The 25,194-nt window shown below is 44.4% G+C and overlaps 1 protein-coding gene across 8 annotated transcripts in view; it reads right to left on the bottom strand.

Moving 5' to 3' along the window:
- PPP1R12B (protein phosphatase 1 regulatory subunit 12B) overlaps positions 1–25,194 on the bottom strand; it is an 880,212-nt gene that overhangs the window by 104,807 nt on the left and 750,211 nt on the right. For all 8 annotated transcript variants that reach the window (XM_086923137.1, XM_086923132.1, XM_086923136.1 and 5 more), the window contains 2 exons: positions 16,099–16,203; positions 15,934–15,984 (listed from right to left, as the gene is read on the bottom strand). In XM_086923137.1, coding sequence (XP_086779263.1) covers positions 15,934–15,984; positions 16,099–16,203 — 156 coding nt within the window. The remainder of the gene's footprint in view (positions 1–15,933; positions 15,985–16,098; positions 16,204–25,194) is intronic.

Here is a 25,194-nt window from a genome sequence, read left to right as displayed (position 1 = left end):
TCGGGTTTCTTACTGACTCTCAGCTCCTATCTCTTGCTGCCCTTCCACGTGCTTCGACGCGGACGGGCCTACACTACACCCTTTGCTATGGAGCGGACTCCATTCAAGAAGTGTCCGCTGTGTCATTCTAAATATTCGCACCTCGACGTGCACCCCGTGTGCAATACATGCTTGTCACCGGATCACCGTGAAGACACCTGCATGGCGTGTTCGAAATTTAGAAGTAAGAAGACTTTAAAGATTCGCCGGGCTAATCGGCTCCAGGCTCAATTGTCGGCTTCGGCACCCCCGCCCGATGACATCTTCCACGAATCGGTCGAGGGAGAAGGCGACGTACAGGGGTCGGACCCTGGCCCCGCGTCCGAGGAAGAGACCTACGACGCGGATGAGGAGGCCTGCGACGAAGCCTCCGACGAGGTAGGGGACGACAATCTGGCTTGTGCCACGATGGGTGATAGCTCGGAGGAAGAGCATCCCCAACCAGACTCTGGGGTTACTCCCCATCATACGGCCCAGGTCGAGGGATCGCCTTCGGGCCTTACCCAAGATCTAACTTTGAGCCCTACGTCCCCGCCTCCGGGCCCGGTCACGGACATTTCTAAGAAGAAACCGAAAGTGAAGCCAACTGGTCTCGCACCCTCGGATGCGAAACCGAAACCGAAAGTGGCGTTGGTGAAGAAGGTTCTGGAGGCGTCAACTTCCACGAAACCCAAAATGGCCGACTTGAAGAGCCACGCCAAAATGTCCGACCAGAAAAGCCGCGCCAAAATGGCCGACCCGAAGCCCTCTGGGTCGGCGCCGAAGGTGAAGGCATCCGACGCGGCTGCGTCGGCGCCGAAAGGGGTCGCGGACCCGAAGACGGCTTCGAAGAAGCGTCACGCCGACGGTGCGCCAGGCCATGGGACGTCGGCACCGAAGAAGAGGCCTACCGACGACCGGGCTCTCGGAGACGAAGAGTCGCTCGAGACAGTTCAGCCCTCGGCATCCCTTACAAAGAAGGTGGGAGAATCCTTAAAGAGGATCCAACAGTCCACTGTGGTTCCCAGCCAGGACACTGTAGTGACTAGGCCCACGCTGAAGCCTGCCAAGGAACAAATGCCCATTCGTTTTACCCTTCCTCCCAAGTCGGCGCCGAAGGCCTTCGCGCCTAAGCAGAGCGGACACTCTCAGGAAGTATTGACGCCGAAGGCTGCCTTGGTGGTGTCGAAGCTTCGGCTCCAGCCGCTTGCGGTGGAGGAACGTCGTGAGGTGATCATCGACGCCAACACCGGAAAATTGTCGCTCCTCAAACGAAAGATTACGTCGGAGCCGGCTTTGGAACCTTTTAGGATTCCACTCAAGAACAAAAGGTACTCTGCGGACTCTTCGGCTCTGATGGAACCTCTGTCTCCACAAGCCCTGGAACACTCGCCGGCCCATTCCCCCGTGCCTGATGTGGACGAGGAAGAGGCCGAGTACGACTATCCTGCGTACTCGGATCCGGAGGAGGAGCAGGTGCCCTGGACAGCAGGAGGCGACACAGACGACCCGCAGTCGGGGCAGGACACTCAACTTTTCGCCGCAAAGACGTCCCCGACAGAGGACTCGGCGGCATTCAATGCATTAATAGAGAGAGCTGCAGCGAACCATGACGTCGAACTGCACTCAGACCCCGTGGATGCAGACTTCTTGGTCGACACCTTCTCGGTAGCCGAAAAACAAGTCAAGACACTACCGATGCTGAAAGGGGTGCTGAAGCATGCACAGGAGGTATTCAAGGAGCCCACCCGGGCGCGGGTGGTCAATCCTCGCATCGACAGGAAATATAAAGCGGCGCCCACGGATCCCATGTATATTAAGGGACACTTGCCATTGGACTCCCTGGTGGTTTCCAACGCTCGAAAGAGGGCGAATTCGCAGACTACTGGTGACGCTCCTCCCCCGGACAAAGAGTCCAAGATCTTTGAGGCATCAGGCAAACGCATTGCTGCACAGGCAGCGAACATCTGGAGGATCTCGAACACTCAAGCCCTGCTTGCACGTTATGATAGGGCCCATTATGACACATTAGAGGCCATCCTACAACACTTGCCTGACCAATATAAGGAGGCGGGGGAGATGCTCATTCAGGAGGGTAAACTCATTACAAATGCATCCATCAAATGTGCCCTAGATGTGGCAGACACCGCCTCCAGGGCTATCAATACAAGTGTGTTACTTAGACGTCATGCCTGGCTTCGAATCTCGGGGTTCAAACCCGACATACAAACCACAATATTGGGTCAAACAGTGAATCCTGACCATCTGTTCGGCCCTGAGGTGGATGCCTCCCTAGAAAAGATGAAAAAAGATACTGAAACTGCCAAATCTATGGGGGCTTTACAAAGTCAGCAGTTTCGGGGTAGTTCCTTTCGCCGCTCCAATTCAAGAGGCACCTCGAGGGGACAGGCATCCCAATCCACACAATACTACAAGGGTAACACCCAGTCCTCGTATAACAACAACAAGGGCAGGGGTGGCTACAGAGGCAACAATATCAAAGGCAGGGGACGTGGAAACAATGCATCCAGGTCCACCACCACCAACAAGCAGTGACGTCTTGTCACTTCCCCCCGATCACACGACACCTGTCGGGGGGAGACTCCAGCAGTTCCTGCCGGCGTGGAGGTCCATCACCACGGACAGGTGGGTGAGGTCTCTTATCCAGTACGGGTACTGTCTAGAACTTACGTCCATTCCACCAGACATACCGCCAAGAAGCCGTGCTATGTCCGACGAGCACTTGACCTTGTTGCAACAAGAAGTTCTGGTCATGCTGCAAAAAGGGGCAATAGAGCTCGTTCCATTGCAAGAACGGGGAACCGGGGTTTACTCCCTGTATTTTCTGATCCCCAAAAAGGACGGATCACTCAGACCGATCCTGGACCTCAGGCCCCTGAACTGGTACATCAACTCGGAGCACTTCCATATGCTCACATTGCAGCAGGTGCTTCCCCTGCTTCAACAGGGGGACTTCCTAGCAACGCTGGATCTGAAGGATGCCTATTTTCATATTCCCCTGCATCCTTCCCACAGAAAGTATCTCAGATTCAAGATCTTAGACCAGCATTACCAGTTCAGAGTCCTGCCGTTCGGGGTCACCACGGCACCGAGAGTATTTACAAAGTGCCTAGCGACTGTGGCGGCGCATCTCCGTCGCCAGCACGTCCATGTCTTTCCATACCTAGACGACTGGCTTATTCAGGCAAAGACGGAACAGCAGTGCGTAGACCACGTGTCACGCACCATTCACCTCCCGCACGATCTGGGATTCTCTCTGAACTACCCAAAGTCCCATCTCCAGCCCGCCCACGTGCGACAGTATCTGGGCGCAACAATCGACACTCTGGCAGCCACTGCGCAGCCGAATTCAGTGAGAATCGCCAGTATCCAGGCGCTGATCCTACGATTCAGACCCCAACACTCGCTTCCAGCGAGGGTGTTCATGCAGTTGATAGGCATGATGGCCTCCTGCATCTCCATTGTCCCGCACGCGAGACTGCATATGCGTCCGCTTCAGGAGTGCCTTGCACGTCAGTGGACTCAGGCTCATGGGCAACTGACAGACCTAGTGTTGGTGAGCGGTCGGGCGTACAACTCTCTGCATTGGTGGAATCCACAAAACCTTTGCAAGGGCCGACCATTCCAAGAGCCTGTCCCACAGATCATCCTGACGACGGACGCCTCTCTCCAGGGATGGGGAGCGCATGTACTTCACTACACTGTGCAGGGACTATGGACACTTCAGCAAAGGAAGATGCACATCAATGTGTTGGAACTGATGGCAATCTTCATGGCCTTAAAGGCGTTCAAAGTACATCTGTGCAACAAGGTCGTGTTGATCCGGACGGACAACATGACGGCAATGTACTACATCCAGAAGCAGGGAGGTACACACTCTCCACAGCTGTCTCATCTGGCTCAGAGCATGTGGAAGTGGGCCATTCAGAGGAACATCTTCCTCATGGCAGAGCATCTCCCGGGCAAGGACAATCAAATGGCGGATCTGCTCAGCAGACACAGCCATCAGATGCACGAGTGGGAGATACATCCATCAGTACTCCAACCGTACTTCCAAAAGTGGGGTCATCCAGAGATAGACCTGTTCGCCACAAAGGAGAACGCAAAATGCCGAAGCTTCGCCGCCAGGTTCCCACACCCCCAATCACAGGGCAATGCGATGTGGATGAACTGGTCAGGCAGATTTGCGTACGCTTTTCCCCCAGCACCTCTGATACCGCTGGTGGCACGCAAGCTCAGGCAGCACTCGATGACTCTCATCCTGGTTGCTCCAACGTGGGCTCGCCAACCATGGTACACCACGTTTCTGGAACTCTCCGTGGTACCGCATCAAAGGCTTCATCTCACTCCCAGCCTTCTGACGCAGAGCCATGGCGACATTCAGCACCCAGATCCGCAACAGCTCAACCTGGCGATCTGGCTCCTGAAGTCCTAGAGTTTGGCTACCTCAATCTTCCTCCCGATTGCATGGACATCATTCGGGAGGCAAGGAAGCCCACTACTAGAGCTTGTTATGCGGCTAAATGGAAGAGGTTTGTCATCTACTGTGTGGACCACAGCATTGACCCGCTAGATGCTTCCATTCAGAACATCATATGTTACCTCTTTCACCTGTATCGATGTAATCTAGCGTACTCTTCCATCCGCATTCACCTGTCTGCTATGGCAGCATACCTCCAGAATAGGCAGCACCTGTCTCTCTTTAAGGTCCCTGCTATCAAGGCTTTTCTGGAAGGACTCAAAAGGGTCATTCCACCAAGGACTCCACCAGCTCCAGAATGGAACCTCAATGTGGTTCTTACAAGGCTGAAGGGTCCTCCCTTTGAGCCACTGCACTCTTGTGAACTCCAGTTTTTGACTTGGAAGGTTGCGTTCTTAGTAGCAATTACATCGCTACGGAGGGTAAGCGAGCTGCAGGCGCTCACCATCCAAGAACCTTTCTTCCAAGTACATGCTAACAGGGTGGTGCTCCGCACTAACCCTAAATTCTTACCCAAAGTGGTCTCACAGTTCCACATGAACCAAACAATTGAATTGCCGGTGTTTTTCCAAAACCCAGAGACGCTGGCGGAGCGTATGCTCCACACTCTTGATGTGAAAAGGGCCTTGATGTACTATGTGGACAGAACAAAAGATTTCCGCAAAACCAAACAACTCTTTGTTGCTTTTGCCACACAACACAAGGGAAATGCAATCTCCAAAGCGGGGATTGCTAGATGGATAGTAAAGTGCATTCAGATCTGTTATGCTAAAGCTAAGCGCACTCTCACTATCCCACCAAGGGCCCACTCCACTAGGAAGTTGGGGGCCTCTATGGCCTTCCTAGGTAACATTCCCTTAGAAGACATCTGTAGAGCAGCCACATGGTCTACCACACATACTTTCACTAAGCACTACTGTGTAGACGTGCATTCCAAACAGCAGGCAGCTGTTGGTCAGGCTGTTCTAAAAACGCTTTTTCAAACTGCTGCAGCTGGCACAGGCGGCCGCCGCTAATGGAGGGACTGCTATGTATTCTATGCACAGATATGAATTCAGCAGCCCACATGCCTCGAACTGCAAATGCTACTTACCAGTATGCATCTGTTCTTGGCATGTAGGGCTGCTGACATTCATATCGCCCACCCTCCTCCCCGGCGCCTGTAGCAGCTGCAGTATTTATTCATTTACACATATGCTCATAGCATGGTCATCACTCACTTTCTTCACTCCATCTCTGCCAATGGCTAAAAACAATCTGGGGATGGAGGCGATGCCCATGCGCACTGTAGTCCAGGGGAGGAGCCACCTATCTCGTGATACTTCGAAGACTCTTCCAGGACAACAAGGTGCAATCATCCGGACCCAACACTAGGTGGCGGACTATGCACAGATATGAATGTCAGCAGCCCTACATGCCAAGAACAGATGCATACTGGTAAGTAGCATTTGCAGACTCTGGCTTAAGATTTCTGGAATTCATTTGCCCAGACAGTAGAGGATGGTTAGGACATGCCACTGGCCTAGACACTACAGCTTGCGTGGCCTGGGCTATGGGTGCAAGTGGTGTAAGAAAACAATGTTTGGATATGTGACCCTGGGTTTTCCAGGGACGCTTAAGCATCACTAATAGACATGCCTCTCGGTGAGTCCAGGCTGTTTAGCAAGAAAGGCATTGCTTTGAAAGAAAGGATGCTTTTACAACAACCGAGATATGGCTTGTTCGATTGGGTTACTTTCCTCTGCTCATCAAACCCCCCAGCAGTATTGGAATACTCAAGAGTGATTGCCTATTGCAGGAAACAGACCTCACAGCTTTTCCAGCAGCCAGTCCAGCCCTTTCATGGCTTCAGGGGCACTGGTTTGGGACAAGCCATCGGCTGATGCAGCAGTAATACTCCACTTCAAGTGGCATCACCACCAACAAAGGCATTTGGTTTCTCCTTTAAGTACCAGTTCAGGCGAACAAGAGGTAAGACAGGACACTGCCTTCCCGGTGTATTCAGTTTCTTAGGACCAAATGGCCTTTCGGATAGTTATGCTTCTTGGTTACTACTCCCATGTTCCTCTAGTTCAAGCCCAAATATCAGCAGATAAATATCCTCTCTTGGGATAAACTGATGAGGCTAGCAAAGGGAGCAATGTTGGTGGGGAAGGGGACTGGACTGCTATTTCTGTTAGTTTCTGGTTCCCAAGCAGGGCAAGGGACTGAGACCAATTTAGACCTCAGTCTTCTTCAAGAAAAATGTTCATTATAATAACGCAGTGGCCAAGGTAATTCTTTACCTTTGACTCAGAGAAATGATTGGTTTCCTTTAAGACATATATTGCCATGTGCCGATCCTACAGTCCCCCAGGAAATATTGCCACTATATGATGAGGGTTTTCGTTTACTTACCTTCCTTTCAGCCCTTCCGTGTTTACAAAAAGTAGGTCAGGGATACAGGTATTCCGTTCCTCAACTGTATAATGAAGGCAGGTTTGATTCAGCTATTCTCAAACCACCTACAGGTGGCGGTGGTGGCGTTGTCCACTCTGGGGGTTCTCTATCAACAAAACACATCTTTGGCCAGTGCAGAGGTTTCTCATTATGAAGACATTTGTACACAGTGACTTTGATGTCCTTTACATCACTGCAACGATTTTGAGACATCCTAGCTGTGATTCCAATGTTTCAGACAAGAAAGCTTGATCAACTATGGGAGGTTCTGATGCGGTTTGGGATCCTGGGTTCATGCACCTGTTGGTATAGGTTGGCCATCAATGGAAACTTTGCATTGAATGGGCCAGCAATGGGGTGCCTTTTGGACAACATCTGCTTATGGTGTAAAGTGGCTCATGGTCTTGATGGTGGATGCCAACCTGACAAGAGATGCGAACAAGGCCAAGGGTAACCCAAGGCCTGCGTGAAGCACAGCTAAGGACTGGAAAGTCTCTCCTGATTATCAATATTTTCAATACAAGCTTAAATCAAAACAGTTCTGAATTATTTAAGGAAAAAAAGTTAAAGACATTTGAATTGGGGTTATTACCATTCACTTGTATTCAACATGTCAACATTCCTAAAATGTTCTCATTACATTGTGAATATTTATCATCTTATACACAAAATGAAATAAAAAGTCATGTTGTCAATCTTAACAAACAATATTACAATTGCACCCAATGCATTTTGGGTTTTCAAGAAACCCTTCCTCAGGGGTAATCTGATCAAAGAATTCACAATTTAATTGACGTGTGTCCTCCGTTCAGAGATACAACAGAAATAGAATAAATATACAATGAGCCACTGTTTTTTTACAATGTGAACAAATAACTAAAACTAGGATTTGCACTCAAGAGAGATAAGTAGTAAGAGTAGGGGTGTAACGTGACTGAATCGTGAAGTGCTGGAGAACGATGTGAACATTTCAATAAATAAGAAGTGTGTAACTTTTAATTGCTCGTGAATAAGGGAAGTAGACTACTCTCCAACACCACTGCCCCATGCGGACTATTAGATGAGAATATGAAGTGGCCAATGCTGCTTACCCGTCGATTGAACTTGGTACTCTGATGAATGAGGATCCAAACAAAGCAGAACATTGAAAACACAGCACCGCCAAAATATATGTCAGACGTGTGCAAAATAAACAATGAAGTTACAATGTGGCAGCTGCCGCCACCTGAATGTAAGAGCTTACCGATATGACCGGAGTTTTGCTCCGTTGTTAACTTGAAGCAATGGGATTTATGGTCTAAAACAAACTAATGGAAAATATGTCCTCAGGCTTCGCTACAACCCCCAATACTCGTTTTTAATCTCCGCATGTTAAACAACTCACCAAAGCAAACGCCGAGACCCAGACCTCAGTGTTGGATTGCCAACGTCCGCAGCATACACGATGACGTGTATGACGTGACAACTATATATTTAAAGGGGCCAAACCGGAAAATGCCACACTGTTGAAAAACTTTATTCTACCACGTTTTCACAAACAAAAATGCCCCATCTAGTAAATGTGTACCTAATTAATCGGAATCATAAAACTTGACTCAATCTCTTCCTCCTTTGTTTGTGCGTTTGTCTACAGACCTCCTAGCCACATGCCCACTTCCCGCAAGCATTTGGAAACACTATCGCAGAACTTGTCATAAATTATGCTAGGTTATTGATTATTGGCGACTTCAACTACTGGCCACATGATGCACGTGAAAGCCCCTCTTCAGTGGCTTTTACGGAGTTACTGACCATCTTCTCCATCGTGGACGAACTCGTCAAACACGACCGTATTACCACCAAAATAGTCCCCTCACAACAGCTCTGTGACTCCCTCAACACCTATTTTATCGACAAGATCTCCAAAATCAAAGCCAGCATCCCGAGGAGGCTCTCGCCACCGGAGCCTGCCCTGACACATCGAAACCCGCTTTCTTTTGATCTTTTTCCACCTATCACTCAGGAGACATTTTTTTCCCTCCTCAAAAGAGTCCGTTCTGGCTCCCCCACAGATAGCTGTCCCCCCCCACATTGCCCGGGAGATCTTTCTCCAGCTCTCCGAACACCCATTATCCCTCCTTAACAATTCCCTGGCCACAGGCATTGTCCCCAACTGTTTTAAAACTGCAGAAGTCAGACCTATCCTGAAAAAGTAGGGGCTGACCCTCTTGTACCCAGCATCTTCCGACCTATCTCGCTTTTACCCTTTCTAGGTAAAATTCGGGCTCATGTTGCAAGTTGCCTAAGTGCATTCGTGGAACAGTCACATTACCTAGATCCACACCAAGCGGGTTTTAGACCTGAACACTCCACCGAATCCATCATGTTGGCAGTTCAGGATGAACTAACAAAGGGGGCGGACCAAAACATCTCGCAGGCCCTAGTGCTCCTGGATTTGTCGGCGGCCTTCGACACTGTTGACCGCAACCTACTGGTTGAGCGGGTCGAGGGCGCCGGCATCCAGGGCATCCCTCTAAAATGGATTTCCTCTTACCTCAGGAACCGCCATCAAGCTGTCCGCCTCTGACTTCTCCTCGGAGAAAAAGAGACTCACTTGTGGGGTTCCCCAGGGTTCTTCTCTCTCCCCGCTCCTATTCAATCTGTACATCCTGCCGCTGATCTCAGATCTACGGAGGAGAGACGTAGGCATCTTTAACTACGCAGACGACATCCAGCTCGTTTTTACCATCGACTCATCCCCACACGCAATGGACACCTTTCGGTACACCATGACGTTCATCAGAAACTGGATGAACCTAAGCCAACTAAAATTAAACCTAGATAAGACAGAGCTGGTCCTCACTAGGCCCTCAGTCAACCCTTGGAACCTCAACTTCTGGCCACCCACTTTGGGCCCTCCACCCTCCCTAGTCAGTGCGGTCAAAACTCTCAGTGTTGCAATTAGCAGTGATCTCACTCTAAAGACTCAGGTCAACTCAGTAGTCTCTTCTTGCTTCTTCCATTTACGCAGAATTCGGAAAATCCGTAGATTTCTTTCCTTTGAGGCCCTTGTTCAGGTCACTTTGACCTTAGTCATGTCACGAATCGATTATTCTAACTCACTATACGCCGGAATCCCCGCCTATCAGCTACAGCGGCTTCAACTTGTGCAGAACCAAGCGGCCAGACTTGTATACGGGCACCCTAGATCGCATCACGTAAAACCCCTGCTTAAAAGCCTTCATTGGCTCCCAGTTACCCAACGCTGTCTTTTCAAACTGGGCTGTCTGATCCACAGAGCTCTGTCATCCCACGGGCCAGTCTTCATAGCCAACAGAATTCAGGGCTATGTCCCCCGCCGTGCCCTTCGCTCTGCCAGCTCCAATCTCCTGACTCCTCACTCCTTTAAACGAAGAAACTTGGTGGACTTTGATTTACGTTTCTGGCACCTCAGTTCTGGAACACACTACCTTCCAAACTACATCAAATCGATTCCTGTTCCATGTTCAGGAAATCTCTCAAAACGTGGCTATTCTCCCAGGCCTACGATCAATAACTTACCCACTGCACATGTCCACGCACCTTCCATCTTAGCGCCAAGAAACCGCTGGTGGACGAGCGCTCTAAAAATTCCCATTATCATATCATATCATAAGTCTCCCGGGATATTACAACTCTTCTGTGAAATTACTCAACATAATGATTTCACGGACATGGTCTCCACATAACCTCATGTGGAGCCTATCCTAATTCAGCACTACCACTGATGCGATAGCATTATCACAGTGAGTCCCATGCCCTAGAGATACCACTGAAACTCAAGTTTTAACTCATAGGCTTTTTGTAATCCCCAACTACTGTGTATGATGTTAAAAAATCTGAATAGTGTGTAAAAGAAGGAAAGAAACGTAAGTGATTACTACTAACTAAACAAAGGCAGTTTCACAGACGCGATTTCCACAGGACCTCATGTGACTCCCATATCTAGTTACCATTGTCAGAAATACAATGGCGATCTCCGCAAGGTTTAGTGTAAGTCACATGTTTTATAAACACTGCAAAAGCTCATGCTTTAACAGATTAGCATTATGAAATCCATAACTGCTATATAACACTAAGCAGTCTGAAGAGTATGTCAGAAAATATAGAAACCAGAGGAAGTGCAAATCCTGTACAGTAGGGGTGTCTGACACATTGTCATGCAAATATTCGGTTAGACAACTTTTTCAAAGAAAACATAATAATTCATAGTGATCATTAAGACCCCGGGGGATGATCGTACCTAAATATTTAATCCAGTAGGTCTCCCTACATGCTAAAACTGTATTTGTCTCAATTCCAGGAGTGGTATGAATTTTTTCTAGAATAGCATACCTCAACTGCGGAATTGTATGTGGAGTGATGACCCAATGTGCTGCCAAAGATTAATTTAAGTTTTTATTCCAAATTCTACTTTTATGTTCTACTATTCGTGTTTTGACCTTACGGCTGGTTCTCCCTACATAAACCAGCCCACATGTGCATTTGATGGCATAAATTACCCCCTCTGTATTGCAATCAGCAGTGTGATGCAGTTTCAGTTTTTGGCATGTGCTTGGGTGGTCAAACTTGTCACCTAAAATTACTTGCCACATTGCCCACAATTGTGACACTTTCTCATTCCTTTGTAGATAGTTTTTTCTTCGAGTTGACGATGTTTCAAAAGTTCCCTCAGATTCTTCGACCTGTTGTGTACGAATAGCGGTTAATCCCGAAATAGTCCTACAAAGTCAACCTCTTGTTCAATGATATCCCATCAATGATATTGCCTTAATTTGGGGGGCTTGAACAGAGTGTTTTAAGACCAACACTTTACGTGTGTTCAGAGGTTTCATCTACTTCTTTAGCAAATCTTCATGTTTTTTGTGAGCTACGGTGTCTGCTGCTGCCTCAAGCTCGTCTTCTGGGTACCCTCTTTCTCTGTATTTATCCAACTGTGCTTTGATGGTAATCTCACAAGTAGCGTCATCTGATGTTATTCTTTTGATCCTTGTCAACTGCGATACTGGTAAGTGTTTTTTCAAGGAATGGGGGTGAGCACTTGTATAGTATAGTGCATTATTTACATCAGTTGGTTTCCTGTAAACTGCCGTTGCCAATCCTCCAGCTTATTTACAAATTTCAATATCCAAAAAATGAATGCGTTCTGATTGAATATCATAGATTAATTGTATTCTCGGGTTGCAACTGTTCAACTCCTCAATGCTTTCTTCCAAAAGTGTCTTAGATCCTCTCCAAAGTACCAGTATGTCGTCAATATATCTCAAGAAGGTAACTGCATTGTCACGCCATATCTGGTTAGTTAGAATGTGTTGGTATTCAAAATAAGCCATAAATGTATTGGCGTAGGATGAGCTCCGGGAAAACCCATTGATGTACCCGTTCGCTGTAAATAATAGTTGTCCTGCCAAATAAAGTAACTGTGGTACAAAGAAAAATGCAATAGTTCCAAAAGAAAAATGCCCTTCTCGTGTGTTGGTGAAGATTGTAACAGTCTCAATTCAAACACCTCAATCCCCTCATTGTGTGCAATAGACATATATAATGCAACCACGTCAATGGTAAATAGTAAAATTGCCTTGTCGAAGTGATGTCTGACAGCTTCCAGTTTCAACTAACAATCCGTTGTATCCTTAATATACGTCTCCCATGATTGAACAAGCGGTTGCAAATGGTGATCTAAATAGTGTCCAATCGGTTCGTGGATGGACCCACATCCTGCTACTATAGGTCTGAAGGGGGATGTATTCTGTCCTTATACATCTTAGGGAGCATGTAGATATGTGGTGTCTTAGGTGTCAAGTTTTGCAAAAACCTCTTGGTGTTGTCAACAATTTGACCATCCTCTAATCCTTCTTGTAAAATCTTATGCAGGAGGTCCATGAATGCTCTCGTTGGATCATGGTCCAATTGAATGTAAGTATCCACATTATTCACATGATCATTAACATTTCGTATGTAATACTCTGTATTGAGAACCACCAGTGCTCCCCCTTTGTCAGCTGGTTGGAATATTATTTCCTTGTCCTGTCTTAATGCATTCAGGATGCGCGATTCCTTTCGGGATAAATCGGTGTGTTTGGGTCGCGTATATGGATTCTTTTCCAGGTCTTTCTTCACCAGAATCTCAAAGCTGTCCAAAGTTTTGTGGAAGAGGGGAGACATAAATTTGCTCTTTGGAAGAAATGGAGGTGGAGTTTGAACTTGCCCATTATGGACAGTGTTGGTGGCAAAGAACTATTTGAGTCTCAACTTTAGCATGAACCTAAAAAAGGATATTTCAGTCTCCAGACTGCTAGACACATGTGTTGGAATGAATTAGATTATTATTATTATTATTATTTTTTTTTTGATTTCTGTCTGTGAAAACGTGGTAGAATAAAGATTTTCAACAGGGTGGCCTTTTCCGGTTTGGCCCCTTTATGGTCGTCACGTCATACAAGTCATTGCTTATGCTGCAGACATTGGCAATCCAGCACTGAGGTCTGGGTCTCGGCGTTTCCTTAGTTGAGTTGTTTAACATGCAAAGATTAAAAACGAGTATTGGGGGTTGTAGCGAAGCCTGACGACATATTTTCCGTTAGTTTGTTTTAGACCATAAATCCCGTTGACTCAAGTTAACGGAGCAAAACTCGCAGTCACATCGGTAAGCTCTTACATTCAGGTGGCGGCAGCTGCCACATCGTAACTTCATTGTTTATTGTGCAAACGTCTGACATTTTTTGGCGGTGCTGTGTTTTCAGATTACTGCTTTGTTTGGATCCTCATTCCTCAGAGTACCAAGTTCAATTGACGGGTAAGCGGCATAGCCACTTCATATTCTCATCTATTAGTTCGCACGGGGCAGTGATGATGGAGAGTAGTCTACTTCCCTTATTCACGAGCCATTAAAAGTTTCACACTTATTTAATGAAATTTTCACATCGTTTTCCAGCACTTCACGATTCAGTCACGTTACACCCCTGCTCTTACTCCTTATCTCTCTTGAGTGCAAATCCTAGTTTTAGTTATTTGTTCACATTGTGAAAAAACAGTGGCTCATTGTATATTCATTCTATTTCTGTTGTAGCTCTGAACGGAGAACACATGTCAATTAAATTGTGCATTCTTTGATCAGATTACTCCTGAGGAAGGTTTTCTTGAAAACCCGAAATGCACTAGGTTCAATTGTAATATTGTTTGTTAAGATTCACAACATGACTTTTTATTTCATTTTGTGTATATGATGATAAATATTCACAATGAAATGGTAATAACCCCAAATCAAATGTCTGACTTTTTTTCTTTAAATAATTCTGAACTGTTTTGATTTAAGCTTGTATTGAAAGTATTGATAATCAGGAGAGACTTTCCAGTCCTTAGCTGTGCTTCACGGAGGCCTTGTGTTACCCTTGGCCTTGTTCGCATGCAATTTTACCTAAGAGGGATTTGGGGCTAATCCCACAGCGTGAATAGCATGCTAAACAGTGTTGAGAATTGAACACTTTGTGTCTTAAGATTTGAGTAGCATTGAAATATTCAGAAGAGCAGGCCCACCTTAATAAATAACCTGACATGAGACAGTTTTTCTTGCCCTATACAACGCTTCTAGTTAAGACGGTTTTGTCATCTCTGAGCTTGGAAGCTGATCTAGGGAAAGTGGAGACCAGAGGCATCATCTTCATTGAGGGGAATATGCTTGAGGCCTTGAAGAGCATCAGAATCAGAGTGAAAAAGTCTACATTATCCATAAGTCCTGCCTCGGTGGCAGAGGAACAGGAGGAGAAGAGGCATTCTCAATCTGTAGTTTCAACCTCTGATGGTATAGTGCATCACAGGCCTGCCAAAACTGGTTCAGAATCTGCAATCAAGGCAATTTAAGCACCAGGTCAGGAAAACAAAAGTGGAGTTAATGGCAAGGGAGTTGACATATTTCCCCGTGACGGAGTTGGGACGATCTGTGGACTAGCAGGGCCTGTCAACTTCAGGGAATGGCCAACCAGTGAAAGTCCAAAGGAAGGTCCCAAAAGATCTGTGGGCCCGTAGTCATACCAGAAGGACCCGATGCGATTTTAAAGAGTTGCAGCATGGCCCTTTTGATAGTTGCAATCTGTAATAGAGTTGACAATGACCTGAGAAAGTCAGATCGCATCGATTCGAGAACCAAATCAGTCTAGTGTCTAAGCAGGAGTCAGCTTTTTTTAATGCTTCCTGAGACCTCTCTCTGGAGCAAGAATGTTGGGGACGGAAAAAACCTTGCTTGAACTTCTTTTGTGTCTTGTAGACTTGTCTTTAAACTTAGTCTTGGACTTACCAAGGGATGGGTTACAGTAACGACCTGGCAACATGGATTGGAACTGAACAGGCTTTGTGTGCTTGGCTATGTCGCTCATGGCCTTTAGATGCATTAGGCAGCACTTATTGCAAAACTTGAAATTGGGTTTGGTGCTGAGGCACGAGACACCAATGTTGTGCAGGTCAATGACTGAAATTTGCGTGCACTAAGCAAGCACGGTTTACAGCTTGATATTTTTGGGGGGAGACATTACATCACAATGAAAAAGGTATTGGGAAAAATAACTCTGTAAAGGGACATACAAAGGGTAGGACCTGAGCTCTGGATCCACAGTGAGAGTGCGGAACACGAGCAACCGGCGTCAGCTTGTAGGGTTGAAGTGGGATATACACCGATGGCCCCACCTTCCACTACACAAAAGCTACTGCAAAGCATTTCCAGATCCAGCCTGCCACCTGGGGAAATTTACAGGGAGAGGAATCTACCAGAAAGAGCACATACGGTGGAACAAACAGCAAACATTCACTTGGAAGCAATGATATTTGCATGACACAACGAACCAAGGTGAGAATTATTTGTATGGCGGTATACTTAACTGGTGTCAATGTTTTATTTTCTGAAATTTAAAATAATAAAAATGACATTAAATAAACCAAAAAAAAAAAAAGAATAAGAGACTCACCCTTTTCTCCATCTCCAGCATTGATGATCTGTCCGAAGAGCGCTCCTGCTTCTGCAAAGAAAGAACAACTTAATGTAATAAAATATCAAATCTTCCACCTAACATGCCACGTCTTACTTGGCAGAAGAAAAAGTCTGATATTTGAGCCAGATACACTATACTAACCTGAGCTACCTTCTCCAGCTTTGTTTTAATGTCCACCAAGTCCAGCTGGGCTTCTCGCAGCTTTGACTTGAGGTTTTCATTCTCTGACAAGGCATTCTCATAGAGCTAAACAGACAAAAAAAAAACAATGAATATTGAAAGAAATATAAAAATATATTATATGAGTGCAGGAGCAGTGCCAAACACATGTTCCTCTAAATGGTTAGAGTGTTAACTTCGCACTAATTCTGGTCTGTTTAGCAAGAGCTTATTTATGAGCCTTTTTGTTACACAGTAATATCTAAATGATAGTTAAAGTGTTCAAATACTCTAGGATTCTGTAGCAATTATATAAATGAAAATGTTAATTATGACACATGAATACCTTTCTTGAAAAGTAAAATCTGTCTATAAGACACTCTCAGCAACATAGCCAAACTTCTCTACATTAGGAGGCACCTGAAGCAACTCATGTAGCCTGTAGGCAGTTATCACACTCAGTTCTCTTGCTGCTCTGGCCCAGGTCAGAAAGCAGACTCAATGAAATTGGTATTCTGAGGGGTTAATTCAACTAGATAAGTGGTACAGATGAAGCATTTCAAGTATGGAGAATAGGAAAAACAGGAGACAGAAAGTTTCAACTTGTGACTCTAGGAATCTACAAACCAACATGTCATTCAGCACTTTGGGAGATCAAGATCTTTCAAATGTACCAGGTTGTAGATACTTATAGTCCTCAGTAGGTAGCAATTTGTGTAATTTACAAAAAAGTAAAGGCCAGAAGGTAAGCAGACACCTATCCAAGAACTGTCCAGCACAGCTACCTTAAATGCTACAAGTCATCCCCAACCTCTGTCAAGGGGCAAGAGATATTTGGGGTGGTAGCTGCATGAGAAGAAAGTAGAGAAGCATTCATCGTAAATGCTAAGTCCCCAAAAAAGGGGCCAAGAAAAGCGTAAAAAGTAAATCTTTAAGACAGCATCTCCATGAACGAAGTAAGCAGGCTTAGCCATGTCTGCCTCAGGGCAACTTCTACTTGAACACGTCAGCCTCAGATGGACTATGAGAACATCAACAAGAGGCTGTTGGTGTCCATTATTTAGGAGTGACAGAGCCTGATCCACAATGTTCTGTTCTATCTTGCTGTTTCCTTTAAATACCATAGCAAATCTGCAGTGACACCAGCAGACAGTATTTCACATAGTATTGACCAGAGGACAGCTTCCTAGAAAACAAGTCAAGCTTGGCTTGGGGGTTCCAAAAGTTGGGAAACTAAAAGCCCTGCATCCACCTGGTTCAATATACCAGCCTCCAGATGCAATCTGTGCAACTTCATTTGAAAGAGTATTGCAACCAGTTGCTATACAGTCAGTTCAATCCAGTCTTATTACAATTAAGCTTGAAATCATGGCTCATGCTCCAAAACCTCTACTATGCAACAGCTTCTGCCCACAACTTGGGGTTATGAGCAAACGCTCAGAGCTTGGATAAGAGGATAATGCCAAATAATGTACTGGAACTAAGGGCAATTTTTCTAAACCATGGGTGCACTCTTGTAATACACTCTTGAGGCCCTGCGCTGGATGAGCACCTTTTTCACCCTTGCTTCACAGCAGACCAAGCCTCTACATAAGGGAATGTAGTACAGCCTGCAGTCACCGCACCTCCAGCTAGGCCCTAGCTAGGCAGTAAAGTGTCAGTGGCGTAATGCAGAGGCAACTTGTAGAGGCACAATTAGGGATATGAGGTGTCATATTAAATATTGGCTCCAATTGTTCCCTCAGCGTTCTGGCTCCTGTGTCACTTCCATACCTTGCTGTTTTCACCACGGTTGTTCGGGAAAGCAGTGGCAGATATGAGAGCTCTTGTAGGCAGCTGGGACCTGACCGCCCTTTTGCTGGGAACCATGGCGCTTGGCTTCAAGGATTGGTTTGCAAGATTGCCCAGGGGCCCCTCAGGTGGACTTCACCCTGAACTGGAAGCAGCATTTTTCTTCTATCATTTTGCAGGAAGTGGATTCAAGTGGATTCTGCCTGGCAGAAGCAGACTTGTAGGAGCACCAGGTGGTGAGTGCCCTCTGTGTCGCAAGGAATTGAGATTAAGGTGGTAGCTCTTTCTGGCCTTCTATTGGTATCCTGCATAACCCGGGTGCAGCTTGCTTGGTGCAGATATCTATAGGAGTTCAGTTGGCTAACCCTGTTGCTCCCCTGTGGACTCATGAAATCTCATGTTCTTAGATATTCTCCCCAGAAAGCTAAAGGCTTTTCTGAAAATCAAAATAAGGAGCGCTCCGGTTTACCTGGGCGAGTAACTCAGGAAACAGGCTGGGCTAAAATACTATTCTTTCCTTGAACCAACTATGGTTTCCTACAGATTAGGATTTAGTAGAAAATGTTTCATTAGATGGCACTTGTATTAATATCGTTTTCAGTTTTACAAGTTTTGAGGCATTCCTTGCACCCCATAGCACTTCAAAAATTATGAGGAGGGAACAGCACTCCCAGCAAAGATGGACTTGGAATCTAATTTGGGTGACTTTCCAGGTGCCGGTAATGGAGCACACCAGACACAGCCATTAATAATAGGGGCCAAAGCAATGGCAATACTAAACTACTATTTAAAAGCCCTCTTTGACTAAACTGGTCTTCGGTTCCTAAGCCTAAAGAGAGTGAGCACCCTAAAAAAAAAAAAAACTGAGAAAGGGGATATATCCAAGTATTGTGTTGAAGTAAAGGGGCGAAGAGAATGCTTCAGTAGTTTTCTGAACAGAAAAGCTGGATTGAGTCACACATCAATAATTTGAATACAGCACTTGACCCATCACTGTTCTCCCTCCTGCACATGGCAGCATCTTTGCTGGATAGCCAGTCTAAAACCCCTCTTCTTAATTTGTCAGCTGTTAATCAATGGTTTGGGAGTCTTCTATCTGAAATAAGGGATATCAAAAAGTCTCAGGATCTAATAAAAGTACTCACCCTTCTCTGACAAAGGTAATCTGTTTGAGCAGCAGGTTTCTGATTTAGAAGACAATATAGGAAGGCATTAAAAGATTGCTGAAGATTCTGTTGAGGGACTCTGCTTATTAAAATCAAAACTGGAAGAATTGGGAAATCATTTGCAGTGTTCAAATTTAAGATTAGTTGCCATCCCTGAAGTCCAGGAATCTCAGGAAGAGGGGGCCAAGCCATCTGATTGAGAACTTGATTCAAACAGTACATGCTTGCCGACCTCCCCAACCGATTTATTGATAAAGCGAGCTTATAGGTCTTCTTTTCATCCAACCTTGAATGCAAACCAGCCACAAACTATTTTGGTACACTTTTCTGACTTTAAGGTAAAGGAACAGATTCTCTCAAAGGCTATTCAGCAAAAAGTGTTTATTTTAGAGGATGGTAAGAAGCTTCAGATTTACTCAGACATGTTCATCACAGTAACTCGTCATAGGAGAGAATTCAAGGACATCATTGGTTTGTTTAAAGTAGCCGGAGTTCAAGCTACCATTTATCAAAAATCCAAGCTGGAAGAACTTTATAAAGGTTGTTTTTGGTCCCTTTCTTCACTTCCAGAAGCTCACAACTTGCTAAAACAAGTTCAGACGAACACAGTTTAATGATTAACAGGCCTACTGTTTGCTATTTTTTGTCTAGTTTGATGCATTTGCTGATATTCTGAGGTTTTAAGATTGTTTTTCTGATTTTGTGGGAGTGGGGTGTGCGTCCTTTCCTAGCGGAGACCAAGGTGTTGTTCCATGATATCCAACATGTGGGAGGTAAAGGAGGGAGAATGGATTGGACAGGAGATTCTCTTCCATGGGTGGGGGAGGGCACTGGGGGATACAAGCAAAATAGCGAGAGGGTTGGGGTGGTCAGTGTGCAAGAGGTGAGATGACTGGCAAAGTGACGGTACCACAGATCTGCTGTGCTGTTTTTATATGAAAGTACAATGCAAATTCTGGGTATGGCAACAGAAAGCTGCGCTTATAACGAGGTAGGTTGGGGTCAGTTAAGGTCTTTTATGCAATATAAATGATTTAGTTTATTTACAGAAGTATCTGGCAACTGCCAGCCGGTTGAGAAGTCAAGTGTGGTTTTTGGCAAGAAACTCATTTGAAGTCAAACACCCCTAGACAGACTATTCCTCCTTTCTTTACTTATGCAATTTTTGGTCAGCTCGTTGGCATGCCAGGGAGTCACTGTACTTACAAAAAAATTAAAAAAAACTCTGAATTGGAAAATTAGGTCAAAAGAGACAATATGGGGTGATTGATGTGGGAAAAAGCATGTTTGTGCTCTCAGATTTAAAGTTTTCTAAATTACTATGGACCGAGAGAGATATTATATAATATCTGAATGAGAGATTCCTACAAAGAGGATATGCACCAAAAATACTGAATCAGGCAAAAGATAAAGTAGCCAACATACAAAGAGAAACATTATTGAAACATGACAAAGTAAAAGCCATGGAAAAAAAAAAACATACACAGGATCAGATTAGAATGATCACAGGGTAGAATGTCTACAAGGCGAAAGTGAGGGATAGCTTAAGTAGACATTGGTACCTAGTGAAACAGGATCCTGTGTTACAGGGCAATGTGTCAAGAAGACCAATGATAACATTTGATAAGGCCAAATCAATGAGAGAGGATCTATTTGAGATCAATCCTGAAGTGAAGAAAGGGGGAGGGAGTTGGCTACAGGTCACCCCTGGGTTTCATAAATGCCATAAATGCAAGGCCTGTAGACATGGTAAAAACGAACAACAGGTCATATCACCCTTACTAAACAGCCCATGGAAGATAAGAACTCCATTAAGTTGTAAAAGTGAATATGCTGTCTACGTTTTAAAATGTTTGTGTCCAAAAATGTATGTTGTAAGTACTATTCACATGGTTCACATTTGCATATTACAACATCTAAGGGCAATCAAGAATAATTATAAGAATTATGTGGTAGCTCGCCACATTGAGGCACACAAGGGCACCATGAATGATCTTGTATATTTTGCGATAGATCAGGTCCCTAAAAGTTTGAGAGGTGGGGACAGAGAAAGAAAACTCCGTAAATTGGAATCTAAGTATATCCTTTTGTTTAACACGAAAACTCCAAATGGATTGAATGTAGAAGAGGATTTGCATGTACATTTGGTTTAAATTACAACTAAAATTCCAAAATTAAAATTCAATTTTCATCTGATTTTAAGTAAAATATAGATTTTAAATTCAGAGGAAGCAAGAGGGTCAATAGACAATTATGCAGCATGGTTAATTAAGTTAAAGCCAAGTAGTACGATAAAGTGTAAAAATTATAATGATGTGCTTTGAATTAAGTACTGAATCAATAATTGTAGAACATTGAGATAATAATGTATGCACTAGCACTTTATTTCATTAGCAATATTTGCACAATAGTATTTTATCAGCATAAGCACCTTGTTGACTTATTGAAATATACTTGTATTTATTGATTGAAAAGTATTTTGCACTTTTTGCTATTTTGCACATGTGACTATGTACTGTAAAACTTTTGTAAATTTGCACATGATATCTTAGGTATTGTAATGCACATACACTTTATCAGATGTTAAGATATTATGTCAATGTTTTTATAAAGTACTAAAATGAAATCATTTCTGGTCTATTGGCACAGTGTCAAAGAAGGAATTTGACTTAGATTGGGGGCACTTGCCCGATATCTTATTACAAATGGACATTGTGACTAACAAAAAGTGGACTGGATGTGCCAACGTGTAACAGACCATGAAAGACACTAGAATTCTGTGTGCTACATTGAGATGCCATCAAAGAAAAGAATCAGAGATGTGGAAATGAACTTTTATCTATGCTCTAAATAGTGAAAGTTTTTCTTGAGTAATTTTAGCATGGTTTCTGTAATTAATGAATTTGCGCACATTCACATATTCATATATATTATGCATGACAATTTAGTAGTGATGTTTTAACTACTGGATTATTGATTTAGTCACACTAATGCTGCATATAAATGTATAGTCTATCTACCATATCTATTAGACCATTATCACGTGACCTTCATTCCTCTGTTTAAAAATGTTTCATTTTATGTGATTTCCCATTTTGAGAAAGGCAAGCAGATAAATAAAACAAGAGCTCAATTGTGAAGCTTACCTGTGTGTCGGAGTCCGATTTCTGGAAAAAGAGTCGGGAGTGGTTGGAATATATATATATATATATATATATATATATATATATATATATATATATATATATATATATATATATACACATACATATTTACGAGGTATCGCGCAAGGAAGCAGATATTTTTGAAAAACATGCTCACTCGGGATCGGCGGTTAAATAAAAAGACATTTTGCATTAAATAAATTATTTAACCGCCGATCCAGAGTGAGTGCGTTTTTCAACAATCTCTGCTTCCTGCAGCGATACCTGGTGAATATTTGAACCCTTTTGTCCTACCACACTAGCAGCGCTAGCATTCTAAAGGAGGGTGTTAAAGGGAATATATATATATATATATATATATATTTACACACACACACAAATAAAAGCCAGGGACATTATAGTTAGGCTCAGATTTCACTTGTACAAAACCCTACAAATTCAGCAGTTCTAGTTACCTGAGCTAACTATAACTTAAGCATCGGTAATACACTGCTTATGACGTCACATATTACATCACTCTTGACATGGTCAGTGACAACACTGATGACATCTCAAATTACATCAATGATGAGCTATTAGCTCCCACCAAGCAAAGGCAAATGGCTATCTCCCGAGGTTGGGCACCTCAGTAGGTAGAAAGAGCCAGCTCTCTGGGGTGGCAGTCCACAGGGCCATCTATGGCTCCTCCAATGGGTGCAGTTCGGCCCCCTGCAGCGTTTGTTTTAGCCCTTGGGAATTAGTGTACCCCGGTGCTGGGGGTCCGCGATGGACTTCCTTCCTTATTTGATTGTAGCCCAACATTTATTTAATCAGTGACCTGTGGAGGTGGCAGTCCCCGGGACTGCGTGAGGGTGGGGGAGGGGGGGGAGGGGGACTAGGGGCCCCTGCATTGCATTACATTCATTGCCTCGGGGAAGGGGCAGTCACCAGGGCAAGATGGGGGTTGCATTACTCCCTCTACAATATAATGGTCACCTGGGTAAGAGGCGGTTCCAGGAGGGGGGGGAGCAACCCCCATGCATTTAGTTAAACAGTGTCCCAGGGAGGTGGCGGGTCCCAGGGCTGCCTGAGAGGGGGGGCGGAGGGTGGGGGCATGCGGGCACCCTGCATTCATTTAGTTTATTTAGCCCCAGGGAGGTGGCTGTCACTGCAGCTGAGGGAGGGGCATGCAACCCCCTGCAATATTTTACAAATGTTTGCACTTACGACCCACCAGGGGGCTTCCTTAAAAAGAAGCGCAAGAGCCCGGGCTAATAATTTTTTCTGAAGATCTGTAGACCCAGCCGCAAATTTGCGACAAAACTGAATTTAAAAAAAAAATAAAAATGTAACTCCTGGAGGGTTCACTGTGGAACCCACCTCTCCCCCCAGCCCCCCCCCCCCCATTTTTTTTTCATTTCTTACATTTTTGTGGGACTCAGCTTCAAGCCGAGTCTCAAAATAGCTGCCAACACTTCCTGGGTGAAGTGTTGGCAGCCAATCATACTCAGAACAGGTACTGTGGATCCGCGAGTCCACTGCAAGGATCTGTGTCCCTAGATATCTACATTTATTTAACCTTGAATATCTCAAACTATTAAACGGATTTACATGAAATCACAGAAAGCACGCTCTCTGGACCAACATCTAGTATTCTGGCAAACTTGGTGTAATTCCGTTCAGCAGTTTGGGCTGTAGCCGTGTTCAAAATCCCCATGGGAAAAGCATGGGGAAAACACATTTTAGGACCCCCAAACCGCCCTTTATTTCTCGGCCTGTGCTTGAAGGATCACCCCGAAACTTTCAACACGGCAGCTAAACGGACTAAAATTCGTGAAGATTCATCAAGGGGTAGGTACCAAAGTTCTTAGCAAAACACAAAATGCTTCCTATGGAAACCAGGTCCCAACCATAATGTATAAATATATATATAAATAAATAAATATATATAAATATATGTAAATAAATGTATATATAAATAAATATATATCTCAAGGGACTTTATTATGGGCTCTGATTTTAATGTTCTCCAGAACCCGGGGTTGAATGCATCTCAAAGACAAAAGGCAGTTAAAAAACGGAATCGAAAACGAAATATTGAGTCTCAAGTTAAACTAAGATCTGTTAGATCCATGACTCATTGAGAATCCCAAATGTAGACTATTCTTCAAAGCAATTTAAGTCAGTATTGAGGACTGATTTTTTACTTTATCATTCTCTAGCGACATTAAGCACTGAAATCCTCAGAAAACGGTTTTCAGACCAAACATGGGTCACTATCTAGTTTGGGGTTCATTTGGATAGGGCAAGAACCAAAAGGTGGAACGTTGCTAGATGCCTTTTATCTGATGAGATGGAAAAATGAAACTCATTTATGTAGGAGTTTTTTTTTAAGTCTCAACACTAACTCCACCCCTATTTGTAACTATTTCAGAGGTTTTTAAGGTTTGTTTTAGGGATCAGGTTATTTCATTTAAGGCAAGGAAAGCCAAACGTAATTTAGAGGTTAAGAGAGAAGATGGATAAGGAAACTAGACCCAATTTACAGTCCCAGTCTCCTTTTCCTATTAAGGCATTCATTCAAGCCAGACAGGAGTTTTGTGAATTCTTTTTAGAAGAATTGGTAAATGAAAACACCTTCATCTGGAGAGTTTACGTAGAGAGTGAACATGTGGGCCAAGTTTTAGCATTTTCCATAAAAGCGATATAAAATGCAAATTCAATGCTCAAGGTGATGAATCCATCTACAATTTTCACTACCTCCAATAATGATGCGATTCAGAAGAACTTTTTTAAATCACTATTCTGCACTTTATTAGGACCCAAGTGTGGCTTCCGAGGATGCCATATGAAGGTTTCTTGCCTCAATACTTTTTGTAATTTATCGAGGCAACAAAGGGCGAATATTGTAAAACCAATTCCTTCTACAGAATTCTAACAAGCCTTGACCTCCATAAGCAATACTAAGGCAACCGGGG

This window comes from Lissotriton vulgaris, chromosome 5 (genome assembly GCF_964263255.1).
Source record: "Lissotriton vulgaris chromosome 5, aLisVul1.2, whole genome shotgun sequence".
Classification (NCBI taxonomy): Eukaryota; Metazoa; Chordata; class Amphibia; order Caudata; family Salamandridae; genus Lissotriton; species Lissotriton vulgaris.
The sequence above is the reverse complement of the archived record's forward strand: the minus strand, read 5'-3'. Positions and strand labels throughout refer to the sequence as shown.